We start from the raw sequence: 27,770 nt of genomic DNA on the forward strand, positions 1-27,770 counted from the left end.
TGTCGCAAACTTCGGTTTGGGAAGACTTGGGAGTAAGGATTTTAACAGCTCGACTAAGGTGAATGTTCCATGCTGACATTGGAGGCATGGCTTGGAATGACATTAGTAAATGAATATACTTAAATGGAGTTCTTCAAAGTAATTGAAATTGGGGAAAATAATCGCTAATGTGCAGATGAATTCGAGGATGGAATAATTTAAAAATGGTGGCTTTTTGATAAATTTCCAACTTGTTTTACTAGGTAAACAACTGATAAGGAACTTGCCACATGGGTGACAGCCCTAAATGAATATATGTGATGATCGATTGATTGAGTGATTGATTGATTGACTGATTAATTAATTAATTAATTAATTGATTGATTGATTGATTGATTGATTGATTGATTGATTGATTGATTGATTGATTGATTGATTGATTGACTGTCAGCTCTCTCTGATGCAGTATACTGCTAGCATGTCACAAATTTTAGAGTTCACTAAAATCTTAATGGTTTTTTGGAGGGGTTGAACTGCTGGAATTGTGTCCTGAAGAAATTATTTTACCTGCCTTAGAAGCTATCGGCATTTGGGTGGCGTATTTGAGCAGCTTCAAATACCACCAGAATCTAACTTGGGCACTGAGCCACTCAGCTCTGCAAGTATGTAGCTGATGTAGGCTGGACCGAGTAAAACAAGAGTCTGAACTCTCACATTATGTTATAATACATTTGGACATGGTTTACAAGTTTTCAGCCTTTTGGGAACGGGAGGGTAAGTTGTTGTGTGGTGTTCCATGAGCGAACCCTTAGAGGCTAATCTTCAGTAGCCTAGGATAATCCAATTGCTGTTTGGCTTATTTTGCATTCTTGACTTTTGTGTACCACATATTTTAAAATATTGACTAAACGTATTACACTTTACTGAATAAATGTCAATGCGTTAATCTCCGTTACTGAAGAAAAATGGGGCATTACAAATTAAATTACAACATCTACTGTTTAATACCGTTTAAAATCATCTTAGCCATTATGTAATCTACCGTATCAAACTTCTTGATAAGAGATATCATAGATACATGAAGGAAGGGAAATGATTTGATACAATGGATATGGAGTTCTACTTTTAAATATGAGAAAGGTATATCGTAGGCTTCACATAATCACTACCAGTCTTTTATTTCATCTTCTGGAATATAGTTTTACATTAGAAATGTACAAAATTAGGTATGAAGACTGGAAATAATTATAGGACTGAAAATAAAGAAGGGGAGGGGGAAATGCACAATTCATGAAAAATAATATCATAATGCTTTGTGTTATTCTTAATAGAAACTTACATAAATTAAATTAATGTCATGCCAGCTTACTCTGCACTCAAAAATATAGTAGCAAATTTGACATTGGAACTCAGGAGATAGTTTAAAATATTTCGAAGTATTGAGGACAGTACAAATGTGAAAATTTACAGATTACTTTTAAATTGTCGTCTTGCATCTGACATATGTGCAAATAATTCATAATAGGCAACAGGCTCCTACCACCTCAGTCTCTTGAAACATTCTGATCCATTCTTCCACTAATCCACAGTTAAATTATTATTATTATTATTAAAATAGTGTTAACTATAATAATTTTATATTTTCGTGATCTTCATGAATGGTCCACAGGAAAAGAAAATAGGGCAGACACGAATCATTCATTCAGCTTATGGCCACAATAGAAAGATTTGAAGAAACTATTAAACATTGGACTATATTCTCCTGTGTTCCATATCTAGGTAAATCATTATAATTTGTTTAGGTACTGGTATTATTAATCGTAGATTTCTACTTGAGAACATAAATGAACGCCTGTGAGGTAATGAATTTGCAAAAGTTTAACAATGCTGAAGCTTTGAAGAGTCAAACCCACCAGGAAATATAGGATGGAATTCATGAATTTCAGGTCGTGTATTTTATCTTCAAATTATTTGCTTATGAGGAAAGATCCAGACATGATCAATAATAGATATCTACATGTTGCATTCCTAATCATATTGTAAATCAACATAAAACAAATTGAAAAGACTGATAGCAATTCATTTCTGATGAGAACACAAGTGACACAGATACATTCTGGTATATTGTTTCACAGTTCTGTTCATGCTATGATCATCTCCTCTTTGAATAAGCTGCTCCTCAACCAACCTCATTTTAAACACTCACACAACAGAAACGTATTTTATTTGTTAATGTTAATCCACTAAATATATTGATAATTAATGAATAAATGGTGGGAGAGGGGATATTTAAGCCCCAGATTACATTTAACAGGAAATAGGAAAAGAATGAAACAGAGAGGGGTAGGGAAGACCAGGGTGTTACTGGTTTTATCACGTTTACAGATTTGTATTTTCAGGCCTGAACTGTATTCCTTAGCAGCAAGAATTGGCTTCTTAATAACTCTCCTGAAGCTAAAGAGAACACGAATATTCATTTCTAACAGAAAGAAATATTCTCCTATTTGAACCTTTCTAACCCCTTGCCCATCTCATGCGAAGTATTCTTAAACAAATCTCACAAACCAGAGGAACAAGTCCTGGTGGTTTTAAGGAAGCATGTCACTGTTGGCAATCAATGATATGCAGGCTTTGACAGTTTCCAATAAAACATCTTGTGGAGGCTGGAACCACAAAAGGTTTCACAAGGTAAAATACAATATTTCTTACTTGAGATATAGGTATTACAACAAAAATCCTGATTAAAGTATTCCTTTTCAGAAGACTCGTGAATATCACTAAGCAAAAACGTTAGTTTCAAATGTTACTCCCCTAAAACTTCCTTATTTAACTGCATCACAAAAATACCGATATATTTTATACCAGCGACTATATATATTTATTTATACTCATTATTTTTACTAAAACCCTGATTGTGAGAAATTCTTAACAGCTTTCATTATAACTCAATGCTTCAGGGAAATTGATTAACAATTTCAGTAAAATATAAATATTTCATTAAATCTCTACTATCTTGGCCCACATATTTCATAAGCCAATGATTGCTTGAATTGACATGCGCTATTTAAGACAACCTAACACACATTAAAACTCTAGGGACACCTCCACACTGAAGAATGTTCCACAGTAACACTGTATATATATCTCTCTTTTAAATATTTTCTCTGCTTATTTAACTATGCATTCATACATGCCTTTTTATGTAGGATTTAAATTTTTTTTTAAGATTTTATGTTTACCTAAACCAACGCTGTTTTACGATGTACCTACTGAAATAAAGGTACTCTTAAAATATATATCTTTGCAAAGTAAAACAGAACAGTTTTCTTTAATTATATAAATAATGATTGGACAAAACTGACAACATTCTCAACATTTGAGTCATAAATGACTAAATGATAATAACTTTATCATGACTGGATATCAAGTTGCAGATTAATTTATGGTAACATATTTTTGTACTAATTATTTACTTCATGTTTCACAGATAATTCTCATATAGGTGAACATTGATATAATTTTTGTATATAAGTATATTTATTCACACTTACAATTATAGCACAGATTACATGTAGTAGGCTCTGAACAGAAATATTTCTAAATAGGTCTGCTCTTCAGAAAAAGATACTACTTGGATAATGGTCCTCAAAAATGACCAAATAGGATGTATTATAATTTTAATTATTGACAGTGTCTCTATTTCGTGTGATTTAAAATAATTAACTTTCGGAAACTGGTTTACTGCTACAATTGGAAAGAACACATGTGTTCTGTTAGATATGTCATAAATAATTCAAATTACTTATGAATTTTCAATTGGGAACCTATTAAGAGATGAGTTGACTGAAATTATAATAGCAATACTAAATTGCATTTAGAGATCAGTAAACTATACAGAAAATTCAAGTAAAGTTGTTATAAATTGATAGGCCACTAAGTAAGTCATAGTCTACTGAGTATATTACTTATGTTTCATTCATGTTTGATGTCAGGGAAGTAGGGTGCATTTCCAATAACTTTGAAATACGGAGAATCTCTCTGGCCGGTCTCTTTTCTTCAATGGATGGAAGAATAAAATGGAGTGGTTTAGTGAATCTTAGATTTACTTGGAAAGTTAGAAGTACGCCTACGTATCACGTGTGTCAAATTTGAGAGCAAAAGTACATTATAAATGAGAGTTAAAATTAGCAATGATATCCTCCTTGAGGGAAATACTCATAAAAAATGAGTACTGGTACAGTAGCCTATAAAATTGTGAATAACTCTTTACATAGGTGTTAAACCTCTCCTAAATGCTATATTTCCTTCAGTTGATTTCTTTCACTACCTTATTCTTTAGTTTCCCATTATAAATAAATACCATCATATTTGAAAACCAATCTAGCTACCATTTCAGTCCTTTGTTTATGCATTGAATAATGCAACATCTTCATCTCCTTTCCTCTTAAATCTTAAAATTAATAAAGGTTTGTAATGATTTTTTAAATAAGTTAACAGAAATTTATATCTGCTATGTAAATGAGGTGATCAATACATAATGAACTCCTTCGTATGTTACAATGTTTACGATTTCATTTTAATGCAGGCTGGAAAACATCAGACTCCAGGCTGATGTTAATATTCCATTAATAGTCGATGAACCGAGCATATGGTTGAATCATTACCTACGAAAATATTACATCTTTTCATAAGTAAAGTTAATTTAGGAAACGTTGACCGCATAAGAAAAGAATGTCTCATGAATATCTCTGACAGAACCATAGTAACACTAATATGGTATACTTTGTGTTTTTCGTACTATGCATTAATTTTCAGAATTTATTTCAGTACCAGTACTGCTTTACACTTTGTTAACAAATTACAAAAAATAATTTGTAAATTACAAGGAGTATAAAATTAAAAGTCAGTCGTAGAAATTGCCACTCCACAATCATAGCATATGCTTAACATTTCAGCAGAGGAATTCAAGTTTCACTTGATGGATTTCAGGAAAACCATGCATCAATATTAGAAATATTAACTGAACTTTAAATACAGTATCATACTCAGTATCTTAATACTGCTTATTTATGGTTATTATTCCCTCTCTTTAACAACCTCAATATAATAGAAAACTATTTCAGAAAATAGTTTATTAAGCTGCATTGTTGCTATATTGTGTCCATCTCTCCGAGCACATCAAGAAGTGTAATAACTGCTGAAAACCAGTCATATGGATTTGCTCCTAAAGATACATTTTTATTCACTATTTTATGTATTAGATATGGCATACTGAAAAATAGACAATTACGTTTTTGGAAAATGTTTTACTCATTCTCAATTATATTAAGAATTGCCTTAATTGCATAGTATATTTTTATTCATCCTATGAATGCTCCCTGATGAGTTAGTATGATATATTTAGAGTCAATCCACTGTGACACATTTTGTCATGCAACTAACTGGTGCTGCAATAACAAACTTAAGTTTTATTATACAGGTTGTGACAATCAGAGAGAAAGTTTTCCAACCAGTCCATCTATATATTTTATACTGATTGAATACCATGTATTTTTGTTTTCCATTTAGAACTTATGAAACTATATACTATTTAAATTGCCTACTGCCACAACTGCGATATTCCAGCTAGGAGAGAAAAATACACAACATAAATATGCAATGGAATGGAGGGTAGTATCACAATAATGAAGGGAACACTGCAACAAGTATTATTTCAAGAGAAGGACAATTTAACACATATTCATTTTGTCTAGATGCCTAATTTACGTGACATCTTGTATTATTTTCTAATAATGTAGCAATGAGGTATAATAGCCCCTAAACTGTCAGACTACAGGAAATGTGTATATATGCTTACTTTCGTATAGCAAAAATAGTGATGTAGAAACATCACACAATTTTCAGGCTACCACTAAGTCATGCATACTAGATTTAATCAAATCCATATCCCTTTCTTTGGAGAGCAGTGTCATATAAAAAGTTATGCAGCAATTCGAAGACCAGTACAGCAATTTAAATTTTATGGAAGTTGAGAGAATTCAATCAACAAGCCATTTTCACATCTACCAATATTGATCTAAGATGTGGATCAACATTATAAATACAGTAATGAGCCTTTACTGCAGTTATAAGTTGGAACATCTTATCATTGTGTATATTTAGATATGGTAGTTAATATACTGAATGTTTATGCTGAAGTTACTTTCAAATAAAAGACGTTTTGAAATACTGTGTCTAGATCTCATTATGCGTAGTAATTATTATAATACAAAGGTTTAAGTACAAAGACACTATACAATTACACAAATAGTAGTCTGTTTGAAAGCTGTCTATATACAAAACAAAGAAGATGAGAAACTAAATCAATATAAGGAACAAAGAAATAAAAAATAAAAACTGACAATTTTAGATTCAAAATTGGTCTACTATTACATGGATATACTTCAATGTAAATTACAGCAGTAACTGGTCATGAAGAATAAAGAGCCCCTTCCAGTATACCCATGTTTACATTAGCTTATTCATTAACCTCTCTCATGTCTGGCCTTAACCCAGCGTTCTTCTTCACCTTATTTCTGTAGCTGAGATTTTTGCTGTTGTTGCGGAGGTGGTTGCTGCTGCTGCTGCTGCTGCTGCTGCTGCTGCTGCTGAGACTGTGGTTGTTGCTGTTGCTGAGATGGTAATGCCTTCAGTATGGCATGAACCTCCTCAGCTACTGCCATTAGTACAAATTCAAACTGCTGCTTGGTACGAACCATAGCTTGTCGCTGGTCGCGAATATGCTCCAAAGTGGCAGCAATATCAATTTCCTTTGCACCCTTAGCCATTCGGTTCAGCACCATATCAATGAGACAGTAAGTACCTGTTCGCCCCACACCATCGCTGCAAGCAGAAAATGATAATGACATACAGAGGTATTATAAAACTAAAAATACTAACAACAACTCCAGCATATTTCCCCAATCTTTCTGTACATAATAGCAATGCCTCTCATGTGACTGCTAGACAGATGTATTTTTCGGGTAGAAGAAAGCAGGGAGTTATTTACCTCCTTCTCACATTACCTACAGTATATACCTCGACACGCCTGGATTGCGCATGGGAAGGTATAACCTGGTCTCCACGAGATCCGTCTTGCTTGCGCAGTTCTAAGATGGCAGGAAAGACGGAACACGGAAGAAGACATGGATGTTCCGTTTTGTTGAGAGTTTTTGTGAGTCGTGCACGGAAGAACATGTTAGGGAGACTTTTAATTTACACCGCTGCAGCATTAGTTTTGAGATCCAAAGCTAAGAAAAGATTACATCAAAGTGGGCAAAAGCTTGATTACTTAAAACAGATAAACTTTCGCATATACATTTAATGAAAGATTGATCTCTTGAATTAGGTGTCTGATACAATTGTTTGAGGATACACAGTGAAATGCATATATGTGCACGTTCTTTACTTGGTACCACCCACATCAGAAAGGGTGGCAGTTCAGTATCTCAAAGGAACCAATCAACGTCACACTTTGTTTCCTAGCAACCAGAATAAGTTACAAAGATCTGAAATTGTCTTTTGCAGTTTCAGCCCAGTCATTGGGAGACCTGAGACCTGCGCTGTAATATGCTGTATAAAGTTCTAAAGAAACATTAGCACAAAGTAAGTAGAATTAACGTGTAAGTAATTTGTACAAGGTGAAACAATGAATTTCATGTTCCTTTAAAGTATTAAACTACAGTATAAAAATTGCAAGCTTACAGTTCGATATACAATAATGATACCTAATAATTTTACCACTGCTTCTTTTGTAGTTTGGTGATTAGTTTCGGGTACAGATCACAAGCAACATTTTAAAAATATGTTTAACCCTGTATTCTTTTATTTATTTCCACAATCGCAGATCATATCTGTATAACTGGGTGAATTCGATTTAAAACGCTCGAGGTTTAATCGTCAATTCAGAAATTATGTCCTACGAGCGAAGTGCATAGTTAGATTGAAGACCCGACACACGCTCCAAGTTGCTCGTCGGCTTACTTGTACACGCACAGAGATATTAACCTTTTACAAACTTCCCGTAGCCCATTTCTTTCCGAAGAGGCTGTCTGTTATTGAACTGTACAATCTGACATTGACAGTCATCAAACAGGTTGAACCTGTTGGTTACAAATAATCACAAGACAAAATGTGATTATGATGAGACGACTGTCCGATGGAAAATTATTGATGACTCAGATTCCTCACCCTACCAATCAAGACCGACCTCTATCTTTGTCCTTGGACCAGTGTCACATTCTTTAAAACGTCAGGACATCACTTTTATGAAATACCATGTACGACAGGGAAGAAGAAATTAGTGGAAGCCATGTCAAAAATAAATACCACATGCAGTTAAAAGAAGTGATTAAACAAGTTCCTTTCTTAACTAGAAAGCACGTGGCCCCTAAAAATGTCGAAAACATAATGTGAAACGGGCTAAGGATGCATTTTTATCGGAGGTAATTACTGCTCTTCAATATATGAAAGACAACAATATCCACTTTCGAGGATGGGCTTTCCAAAGCAGTGGTGCAACCATTTCATTCCCAAAAACGGTAAGGAAATGTTTTGAAATCTATGATGTCAACAGCAATAATTTTCAGTATCTAAAGCCAGTGAATATACACTTATTCAATATAAGCGACGAGAGACTGGAATGTTTACAGAAGGATTTTATGTCATACCTCGAAAGGACAAGAGAGTTGAGTAGTGGACACGAAATGACATTCTCAAGCAAAGGAACTTCCGCAGCTATTCTTTTGAATACTGTCTTGTGCGTTAAGTATCTTTTCTCGTGTGGATTCCATTTCGTCCTTAGGTCATTTAATAGTGACTTAGTAGAACACTTCTTCAGCAAGCTGAGAAGTAGGCTACGTGAAATGTTATATTGCAGAATGGAACTAACAACATTGACATGTATCGGAGGTTTTGTTGTGCAACAAGTACAGAAGGAAGTCGACTGCAAGTTCTGCTGTCAGTTGGTAGGAAAATAAAATGTAGCTCTTTTTTAACGGACTTAATTTACACGAGGGACGTCTCTGATAAGCTTCGCTATTCAACTGAACTGTTAGTGTGGATACTGAATACACTTCTGAAGGTTGTTGCTGAAGCTACGAAGTTCAGATTTGCTAGGAATTGTGAAACTGTAGCACAATATATTCTTCCTGAATTTGAATTGTGCCCTGCACTTAATTGCCTCGTCTCTCCGGAAAACAGTCACGCAAGAAGGTTGTAAATATGCTAAAGGCCTACCCATCTTTATGCAAAAAATTGCTTCACAAGTCAGTGGCGATTATTCCATATAGGATGTGAGGATCATCCTACATTCCACAATTTATTTGTATAAACTTTTATTAACATTCATTGCAGTAGTTGAAAACTGTATGACAAATCAGAATTAAGAACGTCATTGATAGGCACTAAGGAAAGAGAGCAGGTTGGTATTGGCTTGAGGACGTATTCGCTTCATCTTAAACTGGCCTTGAATTCACGTGGCTGTGAGTGACACCAGCGCAGCGGGAGTAAGGTGGGGAATTGTGCTCAAGACGTCGGGTTGTTCGTCCAATAGCTTGACCCGGAGCGTGTACTGAATAGATGCGTCGTAAAATGTCTTGTAATGCGAGTACATCAAAACGTGAAAATCCAGTAAGTGAACGTTGTGATTGTGCAATCGAAGGACTAATGGCAAAACCGTTCAGTTCATTAAGCTTTCAAAGAGAAAAGGAAGTGATTTTAAGAGGGTGGCCTACACCATCATTACCCACCTTAATTGCGTTTTGTAAAACACGCGCCAAAACAGTGAAACTTCCGTTCTATATTTCTAAGTGGTTAAGTGGCTGTAGACATTTAAATAATGGCCGTGTTTATTGTTTCGCAACCAGAAAAGTACTTGGGACAATGAAGGTGTGACTGATTTAAATAATTTAGGAAATATTCTCCGTAAACGTCAACAAACAAGGAACACATTATTATTGCTTAACCTACCTATTTCTTTTCTTGTGTGTGTGTGTCTTACTACTAATGTTTCATCCTACACATCTAAAAACCAGGAATTGCCACTGTCACTAGGATCTCAAGAGTTAGAGCATTTCAACTTTCTCAAAGTCCAGCCGGAGAGTAGGAAAATGCGGCGTGTGTAAACTGCCCGCCAGCGCGCCGACCGTCGGTGCCGAGAGGTGAGTAGTAGAGAAATTGTAGACTAGTTCAATGTGCGCGCTCTCCGTTGGAGTGGAAGGGTATGTGCGATGGTCTTTATATTCATTTCCTGAAGAAGATCAGCTGAAAACTGGATTAAGTCTTATCTATTATGATTTCAAGAAATATTTAACCTTTTGAAATTGATTTACATGAATGACTTAAAAATATTTACAAACAAGTGACAAAGCTTCTGCATGTAGTCTTGTGTTTGCCTGCTACAAGTGAACGACGTATGAGTACTCTTTTCTGACCCATGAAAGACTCTCTTTCCCACCGATAAGTCACTAGCCACTGTTTGAGTTAACAAAGGATCATCACTTCAAGATAAGAGTTATTGAAGATACGCAGAGAAGAAATCCCGTCGAATTGACTTAAAATGCAAACGTATTTAGGTGTTGACAGAGCGAGTTGCTCGTGCGTTTAGGGTCACTTAGTTGTGAAACTTACATTCAGTAGATGGTGGGTGGGAATCCCACCATCGGTAGCCTTGTGGATGGTTTCTCATGGTTCCTGTTTTCACACCAGGCAAATCCTGAGGCTGTGCCTCGGCCGCTTCCTTCCCAACCCTAGCCCTTTCCCATCCTTGCGTCGCCGGAAACCTGCGATGTGTTAGTGTGACGTTTAACCACTAGCAAACGAAAAGAAAAAAAATCCACAGGAATAGAACCTGCTTCTGAGTAGCTAGACAGTGTGCGTTTGCAGAGTTTCACCCAGATGTGGCATTTGGGCTCATCAGCTGTATTGGCGCGCCCCTCCAAGACTCTGCTTAGCAGTGGCACGCCGACTACGACTAATAAAACGTTTTTATTCCGTCCTTGAAGGGAACGGCGAGCTTCGTAGACGGTAACGCTGTCTCGCAAGCCACGGAGATGTGATACGGTGAAGGAGATGTTCGGAGAAGGTGAGGGGGTTGACGGCTGTGGCCTATACTAGGAACTATCCCGGCATTCAGCTTGGTGCAGGAGAATGGTAAACCACGGAAAACAATTCTCAGGACAGCCGGTGGTGGGGACGAGCCCTTTTCCTCTGCCGAATGCAGAGGCGTACAGCCACGACAGAGCCGCGGTCAGCCGTCCTCTGCTCGGTTACTCGGTCGGTCGGAGCCATTGAACCACGAATCAACCATGACCACCTGTAAGCCGAAACCCACTCTGCGTCCGCCGACCAGACCAACTGCGGGTCCCACCACGTTAGCAAATGGAAGTCTCCGCACTCTTCTGAAAACTCCCCAAGAAACACATTCATTTCTTCTGCACAACCTTTCACAAGGATTCCTCCAGCCAAGAAGCATCTTTGTCAAGCTCATCAGATTCAACATGCAGCGCCACGATGTAGCGGACATCCGTCGCAAATTCTAATGGTGTGAACATTTACGTCAATGGGAAGGACGCCGCACGTCATGTCACCCACACCATAGGAGTCGCCAAGTTAGGATTAGCATCACCAGTCAAGCCCTTCTCCACTCCCACCACAAAACACCTCCACCACCCCCACCTCCACCACAGTCTGTTCAGTTGCCTTAACCGGGGAGTGGCCTCGGATATTGCAGAAGACACCATCGTTTCCGAGCTGAATGCGGAGGGCGTCCCAGTCCGGAAACACTTCCGCATACAAAACTCATCAGGACCCACGTTTATGGTGAAGACTCTACTTTCCAGCAGCACCCAACAGCACACTGCACCGCAGAATATACGGTGTGCGGACATTGTTGAGAACCAAATCCTACTTCCCGATGCCCCAATGTTCAATGCCCGCTCAAGTAGAACAACTGTGGTGAAACTCACCCCAAGTACTCCCGTCATTGCAAGGTCCGTCCCACCACCCTTGAAAACCGCCCTTAATAAGTCGCTCCCAGACGTACCACAGATACCCCCACCCGACCAACTCCCTCAATCTTTCCCCCTACCCTTGATGACATTATTCAATTCATCACCACCTCCCTCTTCACTATTCATCCTTTCCATCGACCCATGCTACTCGCCCAACTACAAGCCGCGGCAAACCAAACCCTTAATATACACTTTGAAACCTCTCACTCCGGCCTCAACACCCTTTTCTATTTCACCCCTCTTGAGACCTTAGTTTGATCATGAATAGAGTCCCTTCCAGATTCCGGTCTCTCAAGCCCATCTCCATCCTGCTCTTTTACAGCCTCAACACCCTTTTCTATTTCACCCCGCTTGAGACCTTAGTTTGATCATGAAGAGAGTCCCTTCCAGATCCCGGTCTCTCAAGCCCATCTCCATCCTGCTCTTTTACATCAAGTCCTTTCACTCCAAACGCCCCCATCTTGAAGCCCTCATGGCCCAAAACCCTTCCCATGTCCACCCCCTCACTGAAACTATTCTCCGCACTTATCAGTTCGCCAATCTCCACGGCTTCAGTCTACACCGCTCGGACCACCCCCACGTCACTGGCCGAGGAGGGTTTCCCACTAGCATCACGCACGTAACTCCCAGTCCGCATCCACACTCTATCTCACCCTCTCTCCTTCCCTGAATCCATTACTGCCACGATTTATTTCCCCTCCCGAATCCTACATTTTGCCACCATTTACCACCGGTCCCATCTCCCACTACCGCCGGCCTATATACCCAACTCTAGTAACACCTTCCTCCACTTTCTGCTCCTAGCAAACCGTAAACTACCATACCACTCCCACATCGAATGGATCGTTTGCAGAACCTACTTTATCACATCGATTGATCCCTGGTCACTATTCCTGGACACATTCGGTCTTCCTCAAACACCACCCAGACGCCATCATCGCCGACATTTCCCTCGCCCAGTTTTTATAAGTCTCTCTACTTCGAAGTATCGGCAGTGACGACCTCCCCGTCCTTCTCCAAATCCCCTTGCTAATCACCGCTCTCCACCCTACCCCACTATGAACATTACCAACTATGCTCAAGCAGACTCGCCCTCCTACTAGACCCATCTATCCGAAGCCTTGGTACAAACACCTCTTCCACTGAACTACTGACAATCCGTCGACAACCTGAACACCTATATCCTATCCGAAATTACTTCTTCACCCTCGGTCCACATTCTCACCACCCTCCACTCACCTTCCAAACCCCGACTACCTCCCCGTTTCTTCCACCTCTAAGACCTCTCCCAATCCTACCTTCGCCAATTCGCATCCACTCGCGATCCATACTTCCTACCCCTGCATCGACAGACCTTCCGCATCATTCCGAACTACTTTGCAGCCCACTCCCTTCGTTCCTAGGCCCATACCTGCACAACTCTCAACACACTGCACGCCCATCCATCGAAATATTGGCGAAAGCTCCTTGGTCAATCCCCCATTCCTAGATACCCGATCATCGACTGTGGCGTTGCTCCAGCCAACACCTCGGAGAAACTGGACATCTTCGCCCGGCATTTCAAACGCCGTTTCAACACGCATGGTGACTCTAATTTCGATATTTCTGACACTCAGCTCCACCGAAATCTAGCCTCCTGCCCCCACCCACACCCTCCACGAACCACATCCTCACAAACCGTCCTCTAGACGATCCTATCACCCGATACGAAACCTGTTCCGTCCTATACAAAACTCGCAACACTGTTTCTGGATCTGAAAAGACCCACTACCTACACATCCGTCAAACCCCTCCAATGCTTCTCACTATCCTAGACACATTCTACATCTTTATTCTTAGATCCGGCTTTTACTCTTCATCTTGGTAACATCCACAATGGTCCTTTTCCCCAAATCCGGTAAACGTCCCTCAAACCTCGACTCTAACCGCCCCCATTATCCTTATCATGGTCCGTGCCAAAATCCTTGATAAAATCCTTGTTTGACGTCTCCACCCTCATCTACACAGTAACCACTTACTACCATCCTCTCAATTCGGCTGACGTCCTGGCCTGTATACCACTGATCAACTCCTACGTTTGGTACAAATGACATCGAATAAATTCTACCATATCCGTCTCACCCTTCTGATCACGTTTGATTTTCACCTAGCATTTGATTCCATCTGGCACCCTGCGCTCCTTTTCTAGTTGCATTTATTTGCTTTGCCTCCCTCCTATATCCGGCTTATCTCCTCCTTCCTCAGCAACCGTCCGACAGATCTCCATCAACCAGCGGCTCTCCTCTTCCTTTCATCTCACACTTGGTGTCCCACAAGGCTCTTGACTCTCCACCCTCCTTTTTATCCTTTTTGTAGCACTTATACCCCAACCCACAACCCCGATCCAACTTATTCGATTTGCGGATGATACCGCCATCCTCGCCCCCTCTACTCCATCCAGTCTATTAACCATACCGTCCAATCTTACCTACAACCATTCATTTCCTGGTGTGACCGGTGGCACTTCCAAATCAATTCATTTAAAACCCAGTCTTTCCTATTCCGCCACTAACGCCGGAGATTCAGCAGCAACCGTGATTCTCACAATTTCCACCTCTAAGTCCGTGATAGCCGCTTCCGGAAACAATCCACCCACAAATACCTAAGAATCAAATTCGATGAACACCTAAGTTTCCGTCCCCACTTCCTTCATCTCAAAACTAAGACCTCCGCCCGTGCCTGGCACTCGGTGTGATCTTAACTCCTCTCTATTCCTCTTAACCTAAAAGTCCTTTCTTTGTCCATCCCCCATTATCTACGGTCTCATTGTCTGGGCAGCTGTCGCCCACTGCATCCTACTCTGTACCGTCCATTCCTTTCCATAGAGCGTCGCCTTGCCCATCATGCCCCAAGCCCCCCTTGCTCCTTCACACGTCCGACCTCTCTGACATTTTCCTTTTTCACAAATTGGAATACTACTTCTTCATCCACCTCCAACGAGCCGTCCTTCGCGTCCTCAACCGAGCCCACCCTCACCTACGCAACTCCTAAATGGCCCAATCCCTACCTCCCCACTCTTCATTTTATTGTTCCCTTCCCCCACCCTAGCGTGGTGGCTGACCGTGGCCTGTGACTGGACCTTCAACCTGGATTTCCTACCTGTTCCCTCAGTATTCTTCGCAACAACAGCAACGATTAATCAACTTATTTCACTCCCATTATAATGATCAGCATTTTGTGCGTGAGCTCACGTCGGCGTCCCTCTCGAGCATACTCATATTTCATGTACAATGTCACACTTTTATGACTGTTCACCTCATCAATTATCCATTTCTTGTATTACTGATATTGCTTTGTAATATTCCATTTAAAACAATGTAATATGTAATTATGTCATAAAAAAATCCAAAACAAAGAATAGTACACGTCCAGTTACTGTGCTTAAGGCTATATGTTTTCCATCACAATATACTTTATGTACGTCCAGAGAAAGTCTTTGTAAATTATATTATAGAATGTCTTGTACATTCAGATTATGTCAATGTCATATGTTCACATCTTGTCCTTTGTCCCTATATTTATAACTTAATATAAACTATTCCCCAACTTAAGAAGCTACAACCTCCCACTACTCTTCAAACCACTCCTTATCAATACTATATATCCTTCACTTCCACTAAACCAGTCTTTTTCTCCTGACCAGAGAGAAGGCGTTCCCGGGTAGGTGGCCCGTCCCCCTCCCAAGAAGGGAGAATGAAAACTTCAGTAGTAGTAGTTGACCTGCCACTGCTAAGCAGAGTCTTGGAGGGGCGTGCCAATCCAACTTATGAGCCCAAATGGCACGTCTGGGCGAAACTCTGCAAACGCACACAGCCTAATCACACACAAGCTGGTTCTGTTCCTGTGATTTTTAGATCTGTGGCCATGAAAGCCATTTTGGAAAAGAAAGAAAGTAGTTAGGTAATATTTTACATTATGTACGTTAGAGTTGCAGAGCAATATGCATATAAGTAATTACTGTATATCTTGCATTCAATGTAATTATGTTAATAAGTGATTTATGGGATTTAAAAAGGTATGGATACCTACCCTTGTTATAAATGTACCCTTTGCCACTGATCGCAACCATGGCGACAAATTCCCTCAATAAATTTGTCCTTGAAGTGAGGAGGCAATATTCAAAAGCCACCCGATCCTCCCTTCCCGGAAGGTTACTTCCACAGCCCTCCACCCATATCCTTAATTCAATGGCTGGCCAATTCCGCTGAACATTTTATGTTGAGTGTGTGGTCCTGAGATATACAGGGTGTTAGGGGTATACGTGCAGATATTAAGCTAGTCGGCAAAGAAAAATACATCTCACAATATATGCTATATACTTTTTACCTTGTCCTATTAGTTTGCCCATAACAGAGCCAAATATTTCAGGACCTAATGTGTTTTGAACGGCCGTAGCAGGATGCGCCGGTTACGTCATTCTGTCCACGCGTAATGGAAGTACAGTAGCAGAGTATAGGGCTTGTTGAACCTGTTTCTTATCGCAGGCCAACACATGTTGTTGTGCACTTCCCCTAAAGGCTTGGCAAGTAGGAGAAGTTGACTCACGTGCCTGGCCACTTGCTGTACTCGAAAACCGGTCTAGGGTAGTCTGTTTGAAAAGTACACGGAATTCTTACAGTGACGTCGAAGATCCGTACCAGCACATGCATGCGAATCAAGTGTTGTGTAGTTGTGTGTGATTTATAAGACGTCATTGGCATTACTCAGTGATCCAAGCTGACAAAATTAAAGGAAATAGTTAATAAGTAATGAAAAATGGGCGCAACATTTCTGTGCTGTTATTGCAACAGTCTACGATGAACTTCTGACAATAGACAATGCGAGTTGTCTATGCTTATTCATAACCTTTTCAGGTCAATGAAAGGACGGTGGACACTGAAAGAAAAGGCTATAAGTATTCAGTGAAATTGTTATTAATGAGACAAATTTCAAAAACCGTAGTTTCATCCATCGTGAACATTGCTCGAAGGAAAAAGAGCTACCGGTACTGTGGAATTGCCGCCGGGCATTTGTAATATAAGGCTTATTCTTCCTAATATGTTTACCCTCCAGGGTTGGTTTTCGCTGGGACTCAGCAAGGGATCCCACCTCTACCGCCTCAAGGGCAGGGTCCTCGAGCGTGAGACATTGGGTCTGGGATACAACTGGGGAGAATGACCAGTACATCGCCCAAGCGGCCCCACCTGCTAGGATGAAGAGGGGCCTTGCGGGGGGATGGGAAGGGATAGAAAAGGAAGAGGGAAGGAAGCGGCCGTGGCCTTAAGCTAGGTACCATCGCGGCATTTGCCTGGAGAAGTGGAAAACTACGGGAAACCACTTTCAGGATGGTTGAGTTGCGAATCGAACCACCTCTACTCATTTGACCTCCCGAGGCATAATGGGCCCCGTTCCAACTTTCGTACCCCTTTTCAAATTTCGTGTCAGAGCTCGAAATCGAACCCGGGCCTTCGGGGGGTGGCACTATACCACAGAGGCGGACAGAAGGCTTATTACTGGACAGTAAGTGCCGATAGGTAAAGTGATGACTGTAATGGACCCGCTTAATTAGAACTTCCGTAATCATAATAATACTACTACTACTGCTAATAATAATAATAATAATAATAATAATAATAATAATAATAATAATAATAATAATAATAATAATAATAATAATGTCTTTACGTTCCACTAACTAATTTTCACGGTTTTCGGAGACGCTGAAATGCCAGAATTTTTTACCGCAGTGTTTTTTAATGCAAGTAAATCTACAGACACGAGACTGGCTTATTTGAGCACCTTCAAATACCACTGAACTGAGCCGCCATCGAACCTGCCAAGGTGGGATCAGAAGACCAGCGCTCTATCGTCCGAGCTACTCAGTTCGGCATTAGAGGTTGGAATAAGTTGGTCGTGTGGTTAGGGGCGCGCAGCTGTGAGCTTGCATTTTGGTGATAGTGGATTCGAACTCCGCTGTCGGCAGCCGGGAAGATGGTTTTCCGTAATTTCCCATTTTCACATCAGGGAAATACTGGGACTGTACCTTTATTAAGGCCTCGAACGCTTCCTTCCCACTTGTATCCCTTTTCTCTCCCATCGTCGCCGTAAGACCTACTTGTGTCGGTGCGACGTAAAAACAATTTGTAAGTACATGTTTCGGTAATTTCGGAGACATGTCCGCAATTATAAGATTAATAATAATTCGGACTTGTTAAAAGTTCACTATTTTCTTTAGTGTTTTCTGACAGATTACCAGCTACGAAGTTTGAGTGGGGCGTTTAACTTTTATTTTCGTAATAGTTAGTAATAATGGAGTAACACAGCTTTTTTTATAATATTGGTAGGTGGTTTTACGACGAATGCAAGCTGACAGCCGCGCGCTCCTAATCACATGGCCAACTCGCTCAGTAATAATAATAATAATAATAATAATAATAATAATAATAATAATAATAATAATAATAAATGTTTACGTGCCAATGGAGACGCGCGGTTTCGGAATTTTGCCCACGGGTATTCTTTAACGTGCCTGTAATTCTACCGATCAGAAGCGGACGTATTTGAGTACCTTCAAATACCAGCGGACTGAGCCAGGATCGAACCTGCTAAGTTCATGAAACCAGAGCTTGAACCGCCTGAGCCACTCAGCCTGGCAACGTTTATTTGGATACGTTTAATAGGCACTGCAAAAGCAGAATGCTTTAATTTACCATTAAACAAGTTCTTTTCGTTTGGAAGCACGAAAAGGAAGTACGTTTAATTTATTTATTTTTATAACATGTCCCTTATTGATATGAAGCAAAACGTTCGATGTGCTTTGACAATTCAGTTCTGATACTACTCACTTGGAAATCCTATCCCACGCATTCTTTCGTTGACGTAAGAAACTTTATTAACGTACACGTCAACACGGAGTGTTTCTGCATACGGCGAGTTGGTCTCCCAAGAATCCATGGTATTGAAATCACACTGTGGGAGAATATTTCACGTAAGCAGTTTGACAAATTCACTAGACCTGTCACGGGCCGGTCGGTCGTCTGCTGTTTCTAGCGACGGGGGTGTGGTGGGACGGGTTCCCGCCCCTACATGAAACCACCGGACTAGAGGTATGAGCTGTCTGTCTGACCTTGACCTGAATAACAGCTGTCAGAGAGGCGAATTATCGTCCGTTTAGTACGCGAGTTACTTCGTAGTAGCAGTATTTGAATAATGCCAGTGTATGAATACCACGAATACCATGATATGCTGCTAGTGTATCGAGTGGCAGAACAGAACACGGGTCGCCCTCAATGAATCTATCGGAAAAGGCTTTCCAACAGACGGGTGCCGAACCCAGCAACGATACTTGCTGTACTGCAGCGTATTCGCGATGCAGGTTGTGTTACATCACGCTTTCAGAAGCGATGGCCTAAACGGCCACGTGTAATTCTAGACGCGGAAGAAGACATCCTGACAATGGAAATAAAATGGCGTATGGATATTAGTGCCGGGAGATCCCAGGACGGGTTCGGCTCGCTAGGTGCATGTCTTTTGGTTTGACTCCCGTAGGTGACCTGCGCATCTTGATGATAATCAAATGAGGATGAAGACAACACATACACCCAGCCCCATGCCAGGGAAAATAACCATGATGGTTCAAATACCGACCCTGCCGGGAATCGAACCCGGGACCCCTGTAACCAAAGGCCAGCACGCTAACCGTTTTGCCATGGAGCCGGGCATCCTAACAATAGTAAACGATGATCCCGGGCGCCGTACGCGTAGTATAACACGTGCCGTTGGTGTACCAACTTGGACCATACGTAGGTCACTGCATGAAGAACGAGTGCATCCTGACCATATTCAACGGGTGCAGTGTCTTTGACAGCTGATTACCATTTTCTTACGAGCTGATGTACGTCGCCACGACACAGATAGATATTACGGCGACGACGGTACAGGAAAGGGCTAGGATCGTGAAGAAGCAACCGTGGCCTTAATTAAGGAACAGCACCAGCATTTGCCTGGTGTGAACATGGCAAACCACGGAAAACCGTCTTTAGGGCTGCCGACAGAGGAGTTCGAACCCACTATATCCCACTCATGGGCTGTAGAACGTCCCCATTCAGTAGGAGAAGGCAATTTCCAGCACCGGTTATGAATTAATACCTGGATGGGTGTAGTAGGAAGTCGGTTACGTGGACTAATCATCTTTTTTATTAATGTTACCTTGCTCCTGTAGATACAGTACGTTACTTGAGCTTTCAGAGGACGTGTCGCTTCGACTACGCAGAACCACGTGGATTTTACACGATGGTGCAGACATTTCCTCAACGGTGGACAGGACGATATGGAACTATCAATTGGCCAGCCAGATCTCCAGACGTTATTCCAATGGACTTTAATGTCTGGGGGAACATGAAACACAAAGTATATCGAACTGAAGTAACCACTTCGGACGACTTCCGTGAACGTATTGTTTAAGCAGCAGAGGATATTCTGAACAACCCTGGTGAAATGAAATGAAATGAAATGAAATGTCGTATGGCTTTTAGTGCCGGGATATTCCAGGACGAGTTCGGCTCGCCAGGTGCAGGTCTTTCCATTTGACTCTCGTAGGCGACCTGCGCGTCGTGATGAGGATGAAATGATGATGAAGACAACACATACACTCAGCCCCCGTGCCATTGGAATTAACCAGTTGAGGTTAAAATCCCCGACCCGGCCGGGAATCGAACCCGGGACCCTCTGAACGGAAGGCCAGTACGCTGACCGTTCAGCCAACGAGTCGAACACAACCCTGGTGTCTTGGCTCGAATGCGTCGCAACTGGATTCGGAGAAGTGAAGCCTGCAGGGAAGCCCAGGGTGATCACTTTGAACAATTGCTACGAGTTTTACTTTGGTATGTCAGATGTTACGCCATTTCTGCAACGTAATGGCTTGGGAGTACAGTACAGTATCGCCTTAGTATTTTGAGTCTCGATAGGTCGATATTCTCATAAATCCGAGCAGGGAAATATTGATGTACCGGTAACAAAAAATATAAATCGAGAGTTTCAGTGCGCGAGTGCGGAAGACGTGCTTGTTAAAACGCTAGACATTGACCTTGAACGCATTTCGGCAGTTGCTCAATCCTACACTGCATGTTTTTTTTTGCTACTTGCTTTACGTCGCACCGACACAGATACGTCTTATGGCGACGATGGGACAGGAAAGGGCTAGGTGTGGGAAGGAAGCGGCCATGCCTTAATTAAGGTACAGCCCCACCATTTGCCTGGTGTGAAAATGGGAATCCACGGAAAACCATATTCAGGGCTGCCGACAGTGGGGTTCGAACCTACTATCTCCCGAATACTGGATACTGGCCGCACTTAAGTGACTGCAGCTATCGAGCTCGGTTTTTTGGTTCTTTACGTGTGTTCGAGAAATTTATATTTTGTTTCTTATTCACTACGAGTTAAAACAGAAGACATTTTGCGTTTTTAAGGGCCGATGACCTTAAAACAGCAATCATCATCATTAACACGTATACAAATTCAAAAATTCAATCAAATTAGTTATTTCATTCCCACACTCGTAGAGGGGTGGGTGGGCCGTCAGCTATACGTGTAGCTCTTGGGCCATGGAGTAAGGAAGTAGAGTTGTGAGGATGAAATAATTCAAGTTGGACGTGTGTCTTGTACATACAATAAATTGAATTGAACATGTTAGTAAATACCTGAACGCGCAGAGAGATAACCGCAGCAACAACACGGACCCCAGAGGAGGCCCGCAGAACACACCACCCAGGACAGAGACCCCCCAAACACCCCGTTTATTGAGTACGTTTTCATGGTACGATGTTGACATAGTACAATGTTGACATACATACCTGGGTAAATAAATAAATAAACAAACAAACAGATAGAAGTGGTTGGCCTTGAACTTGCTGTGCCGAGTGAGACAAGTTCTTAGTCCAGATATGTGAACAAAACAAGCACTGAGGTCATTGACCATGCTACACTTTTAAAGGCTGCAGAGCAGATGAAAGGCGATGTATCACAAGGCCAAACTTAAACATGTAACAGAACGTAAGATGTAACTCTGTCACATGAGAAACGAAACACCCCCGGGCTGGGGAAGCAAACACAGATCTTGCAGCACTGTCTTGAAGCACAAGACAGAAGTACACCGGCACACGACACAAAAGGTGAATTAAAGACGGAAAAAGTATTGTGTCACATGAAGCTAAAGAGATGTTATAAATAAACGAAATAAACTAAATAATAAAAATAATAATTATATAAAAATAACAATAATATTAATAACAAAACATCAAATATGAATAACAAGTATACGACTTAAAAGGAGAGTAAAAAGAGGAATAAGACGAAAGTATGAACAGGTGAATAATAATAATAATAATAATAATAATAATAATAATAATAATAATAATAATAATAATAATAATAATAATAATAATAATAATAATAATAATACCGGTAATGTTATTTGCTTTACGTCCCACTAACTACTCATACTGTTTCTGGAGGCGCTGTAATTTAGTCCCGAAGGAGTTATTTTTACGTGCCAGTAAATCTGCCGACACGAGGCTGACGAGCACCTTCGAATGCCACCGGACGGACCCAAGATCGAGCCTGCTAAGTTGGAAACAAGAAACCAGTGCTTTAAACGTCTGAGCAACTCAGACTGGCCACTTTTATTTTGCTTTATTTTACCATTACACATATGCTTTTCGTTTGCAAGCACAAAATAATAATGTAATTTTTTACGTCCCAATAACTACTTTGTCGGGTTTTGGAGACGCCGAGGTGCTGGAATGTTGTACCGCAGGACTTTTTTTAATGCAAGTAAATCTACAGACACGAAACTGGCGTATTTCAGCACCTTCACATACCCCCGAATTGAGCCTCCATCGAACCTGCCAAGATGGGATCAGAATACCAGCGCTCTATCGTCGGAGGTACTCAACCCGGCATTAGAGCTTGGAATACGTTGGTCGTGCGGTTAGGGGTGCGAAATTGTGAACTTTCAGTGGGGAGATACTGGGTTCGAACTCCACTGTCGGCAGCCCTGAAGATGGTTCTCCGTGGTTTCCCATTTTCACATCAGGAAAATGCTGGAGTTGAACCTCATTTAGGTCACGAAGGCTTCCTTCTCACTTCTACACCTTTCCTGTCCCATCGTCGCCATAAGACATATCTGTGTAGGTGCGACTTAAAGCCAATTTTGAAAATCATCATAATTAGGACATTATACAACTGTCGAGATCCATAGTTATAAACGATGAGAAGTATTTTCTAGGCAGACATTATTGGCGAGTAGTCAATAATAATAATAATAATAATAATAATAATAATAATAATAATAATAATAATGGTATTTGCGTTACGTTTACGGTTATCGGAGAGGATGAGGTGCCGGAATTTAGTCCCGCAGGGGTTCTATTTACGTGCCACTAAATCTACCGGCACGAGTGTGACGTATTTGAGCACATTCAAAAACTACCGGACTGGGCCAAGTTCGAACCTGCGAGGTTGGAGTCAAAGGACCAGCACCTCAACCTTCTGAGCCACACAGCCCGGCAGGAGGCACGAAATGTAGGTACGTTTAATTTATTTATTTGTATAACATGTCCATTATTCGTTTGAAGTAAAACGTTGGCTGTGCTTGCCTAATTCAATTCAATCCCATGCTTACTTTCGTTGGCGTAAAGACATAGGTTTTCAGGTCATTTCCATACTCACTAGACCATGGGGCTGACGACCACAGATATCCCAATCCCCTAAATGACGTAACAGCAAATGAACCAGTATTAACGCTGACAATTCGATACAGCTCGAGGGTCCGAAACCGATAACTAGGGTTGTCTGACGGAAACTAAATACTAACAACAAAACCAGTCTGGCGAGAATGTAACGTAACATTGTGAACACCGGTAGCAGCCTTCAGCTGTTATCGTAGTTCAGTTGCTCGTAAACATAAAACCAGTTTGGCAAGTATATTACGTAACATCTCGTGGCGTTCAGCTGTTACAGTAGAACCAGTTTGGTACGGATGGCGCGTGACTTGCCTGTTATCAACGGAAAGCTATTCATTCGCAGAACGAGGCATACTACCTATTCTAAAAACATCATATCACTTTGCTCTCGGAAATAACTTCCGCGGATTACTAAAAGTTTGATATATAGTGGTTCGTCACATCGTTCTCTATTGCTACAAGAAATATCTGCACGTATACACCTAACACCCTGTATATATTGTAATGAGTTATAATTACAAAATGCTACACATTATTCATATATGTCGAATGTGGTATGCGTTATAGTCCATCGTTTTGTTAGATACACAATTTTACGTACGGAAAGATCATGGATGGATATGATGCTCTCAAAGACAGGAGGATTGATTTAGTGTATAAACAATAGATTAGTTTTGCGTGCATGTTGATGCTGTTGAATCGTACTGGAAGAAGTTCCCCGACCCCGTATAAGGAAAAAGGGACTAAAAATAATAGTGTACTTGCGTGTTCGGTCATGGCTATAATATAGGCGAGCCTACGGTTAGAGTGGTCTAGAGTTTGATGCTGCCGAAGTAAGAGAATTTTTCTGGGCGTATTAGCTTGGAACATTTAAATTCGGTTATGTGACGTCAATTGAGATGATATAGATGGCTTGTGCTCCTCGAATACGATAATTGACTTACGTGATACTGAGTGCCGTAAGAGTTTTGTTGCCGATCATAGTTATAATAATAGTAATAAAATAATAATCATAATTTGAGCTATTTTCCTGGATTATTTGGGGTCGTAACGTTAACAGTTTTACGGTTGGTTGCACAACCCTGTCTCTGTGGTAGTTGGCAGTGAAGTGCGTTTTATGAGTATTACAAATAACTCAAATACCAGGTTCCAATTCCTAATGCCCCTTCCTGTAAATTAATATTTGCCACAATTCACCACGTGCATTCCAACTTTATCTTCATATTATGATCTTTCCTGCCTTCAAAAGTAGAGCTTTCGAAGTTTCGCAAAAGTTTATTCGTCTATTAAAGTCATTCCATGCCATCTCTCCACTGACACTCGGAACATGTCACATAGTCGAGCAGCCCTTCTCCTCGCTCCCAAGTCAGCCTGGTTTCCGTTGATTAATTGATTAAATAATTACACATTTAAAACTACATTTAGAATGTGAAATTATGGACAATGTCTTACTTATGGCATTAACTGCATTCATTGTTTAATTTACTTTAAACGATTTTGTTCTCCTTTCTTTTTGTTACTTTGTTTCATGTGCATTTCATTTCGTGTTAAAATACAACTAGTTCGTACATTATAATTTGGGATCTAGTCTCTGTTACAGAAGTTTAATTGATTTCTTCTAGTGGCTCATCATTTTTATAGGTTCATCTGAATGTCAAGATAAACACTTTTCGCTGAATCAAGGGATGAAAACCGAGCTCGATAGCCGCGGTCGCTTAAGTGCGGCCAGTATCCAGTAATCGGGAGATAGTGGGTTCGAGTCCCACTGTCGGCAGCCATGAAGATGGTTTTCCGTGGTTTCCCATTTTCACACCAGGCAAATGCCGGGGCTGTACCATAATTAAGGCCACGGCGGCTTCCTTCCAACTCCTAGGCCTTTCCTATCCCATCGTCGCCATAAGACCTATCTGTGTCAGTGCGACGTAAAGCAAATAGCAAAAAAATATATATATATAGCAAGGGATGAAAAATGCAGTGTCTCTACCGCTCATTCCTCTAAAGAGCCTATTTTGTCACCGACTTCACTTTAACTGAAATATCCGAAACAAGGATAAACGAATATTTTCAAACAATACTACAGTATTTTAAACGAAAGAATGAACCGAATGTTGATTGGGTTTTGAAAAGTATCTTGTCCTGGATGAACAATTAATTTTCAGGAGCCCGGGCGAGTTGGCCGTGCGGTTAGGGGCGCGCAGCTGAGAGCTTGCAACCGGGAGATAGTGGGTTCGAACCCCACTGTCAGCAGCCCTGAAGATGGTTTTCCGTGGTTTCCCATTTCCATACCAGGCAAATACCTTAATTAAGGCCACGGCCACTTCCTTCCAACTCCTAGCCCTTTCCTATCCCATCCTCGCCATAAGACCTATCTGTGTCGGTGCGACGTAAAGCAAGTAGCAAAAAATTTTCGGGAGAGTATAAGAGTTCTACCTTCCACTGCCACATACAGAAACACCTAGTTTCCTGCATTCCCATGCATTTAGATTTCAAATGAAGATGATTGTCAATAAAATGGCCGACTATTTCGACATGCTTTCCAAGAGGACAACAGTCTTTCCTGTCAAAATTATGGAGATTATCTCTGGTAAAGTGTATTACGTATTTCTGACGAAATGACTGTTTTCATGAATGCCTCATGAATATTAAATTGGTTATAGTATGTGTGTCTATTTTTCGATCACTTCTAGACCAAATAACTACCACTATTACATATGAATACACTCACCTGCAGTGGACTACGATAGGGCAAGAGCGGCCGCGGTAAGACTTGTTTACTTTCCTGAAATTAAAACGAACATTGTATAAACATTTGAGTGCTTACAAAAATAACTGGACAGAATGTATCAAATAAAACACTTTACTGTATATGCAATATAACAAAAACAATAATATTTAACACTGATTCCTCAATTTAAAAGGGGGTTTGATGAGTAATCTCTGGAACATCTATGGGCAGTTCATCGTATAATCATTCCTCAGTGACTTTATTATCGATATTTCCCCTGCTTCTATAAAAGGTTTGGTAACTTCGAGTCCCCAATAACTTCACAGCTATTTCCTTTGTGTGCCGACTGAAATTTGAATTAATTTTCGTAAGGATCTTTGCTTTAATCCCCCTAAAGATCCAATATCAAGCCCATGTCCCTAAGCAATATACAGTACGATGATATTTTCTTTAAATAAAATAAACACCGAGCGAGTTGGCCTTGCGGTTAGGAGCGCGCAGTTGTGAGCTTCCATTCGGGAGGTAGTGGGTTCGAATCCCACTGTCGGCAGCCCTGAAGATGGTTTTCGGTGGTTTCTCATTTTCACAAAAGGCAAATTCCGGTGTTGTACCGTAATCAAGGCGACGGCTGATTCTTTCCCACGCCTAGGCCTTTCCTATCCCATCCTCGCCTTAACATCTATCTGTGTTGGTGCGACTTAAGGCCAATGAAAGAAATAAAACACTTGAGTCTCTTTCTGATACCTTCTTCTTCTCCTTCCAGGCGTTATTCACGCATAGTTACAGGGTCGGCCTTCATTCTGACCGATCCAAGGCACCTTCTGGGGGTAACATTCACTTATTCCTTGTCCCACTTGATGCGAAACACCCACCATGTTTTGATCGGTCACTTGTACGTTGACCCCTCAGCCTCTCGAGAACGCGTTCTCGTTTCCATGGCGTGCAGAACATGTTAATGCTTTGCTTTCGCTGGGCAGCAATCTTATCCGTAGAGGGTGACCGGGATCACTACTCTTCTTTCGGTTTCGGGACATCAGACGATCACACAAGATTCCAGGTGGCGTTGACTTAGGCGTGGAAGTCCTGAAGGCTCTCACTGTTGCTTCATATGAGAGAGCCGAGGTACTGGGTGCTATATTCTATGTACTCTGTCTTCTTGGGATTGAGTCGAAGCTCAAATTCGCCAAGCTGTTGTTTCTATTGCTGACGTTTTCACATTGTACATCCGGCAAAAATATAGCATCGGCGGTGAGAAAT

At 40.9% G+C, this 27,770-nt stretch overlaps 1 protein-coding gene across 1 annotated transcript in view; it reads right to left on the reverse strand.

Annotated features, from left to right (window-relative positions):
• Positions 1 to 1,133: 1,133 nt before the first annotated feature.
• IA-2 (tyrosine phosphatase IA-2) overlaps positions 1,134 to 27,770 on the reverse strand; it is a 965,150-nt gene continuing 938,513 nt past the window's right edge. The window contains exons 23-24 of the mRNA XM_067142075.2: positions 26,514 to 26,567; positions 1,134 to 6,861 (exon numbers count right to left, since the gene is read on the reverse strand). Coding sequence (XP_066998176.2) covers positions 6,549 to 6,861; positions 26,514 to 26,567 — 367 coding nt within the window. The 3' untranslated portion in view covers positions 1,134 to 6,548. The remainder of the gene's footprint in view (positions 6,862 to 26,513; positions 26,568 to 27,770) is intronic.

Source organism: Anabrus simplex, chromosome 2 (assembly GCF_040414725.1).
Source record: "Anabrus simplex isolate iqAnaSimp1 chromosome 2, ASM4041472v1, whole genome shotgun sequence".
Taxonomy (NCBI): domain Eukaryota; kingdom Metazoa; phylum Arthropoda; class Insecta; order Orthoptera; family Tettigoniidae; genus Anabrus; species Anabrus simplex.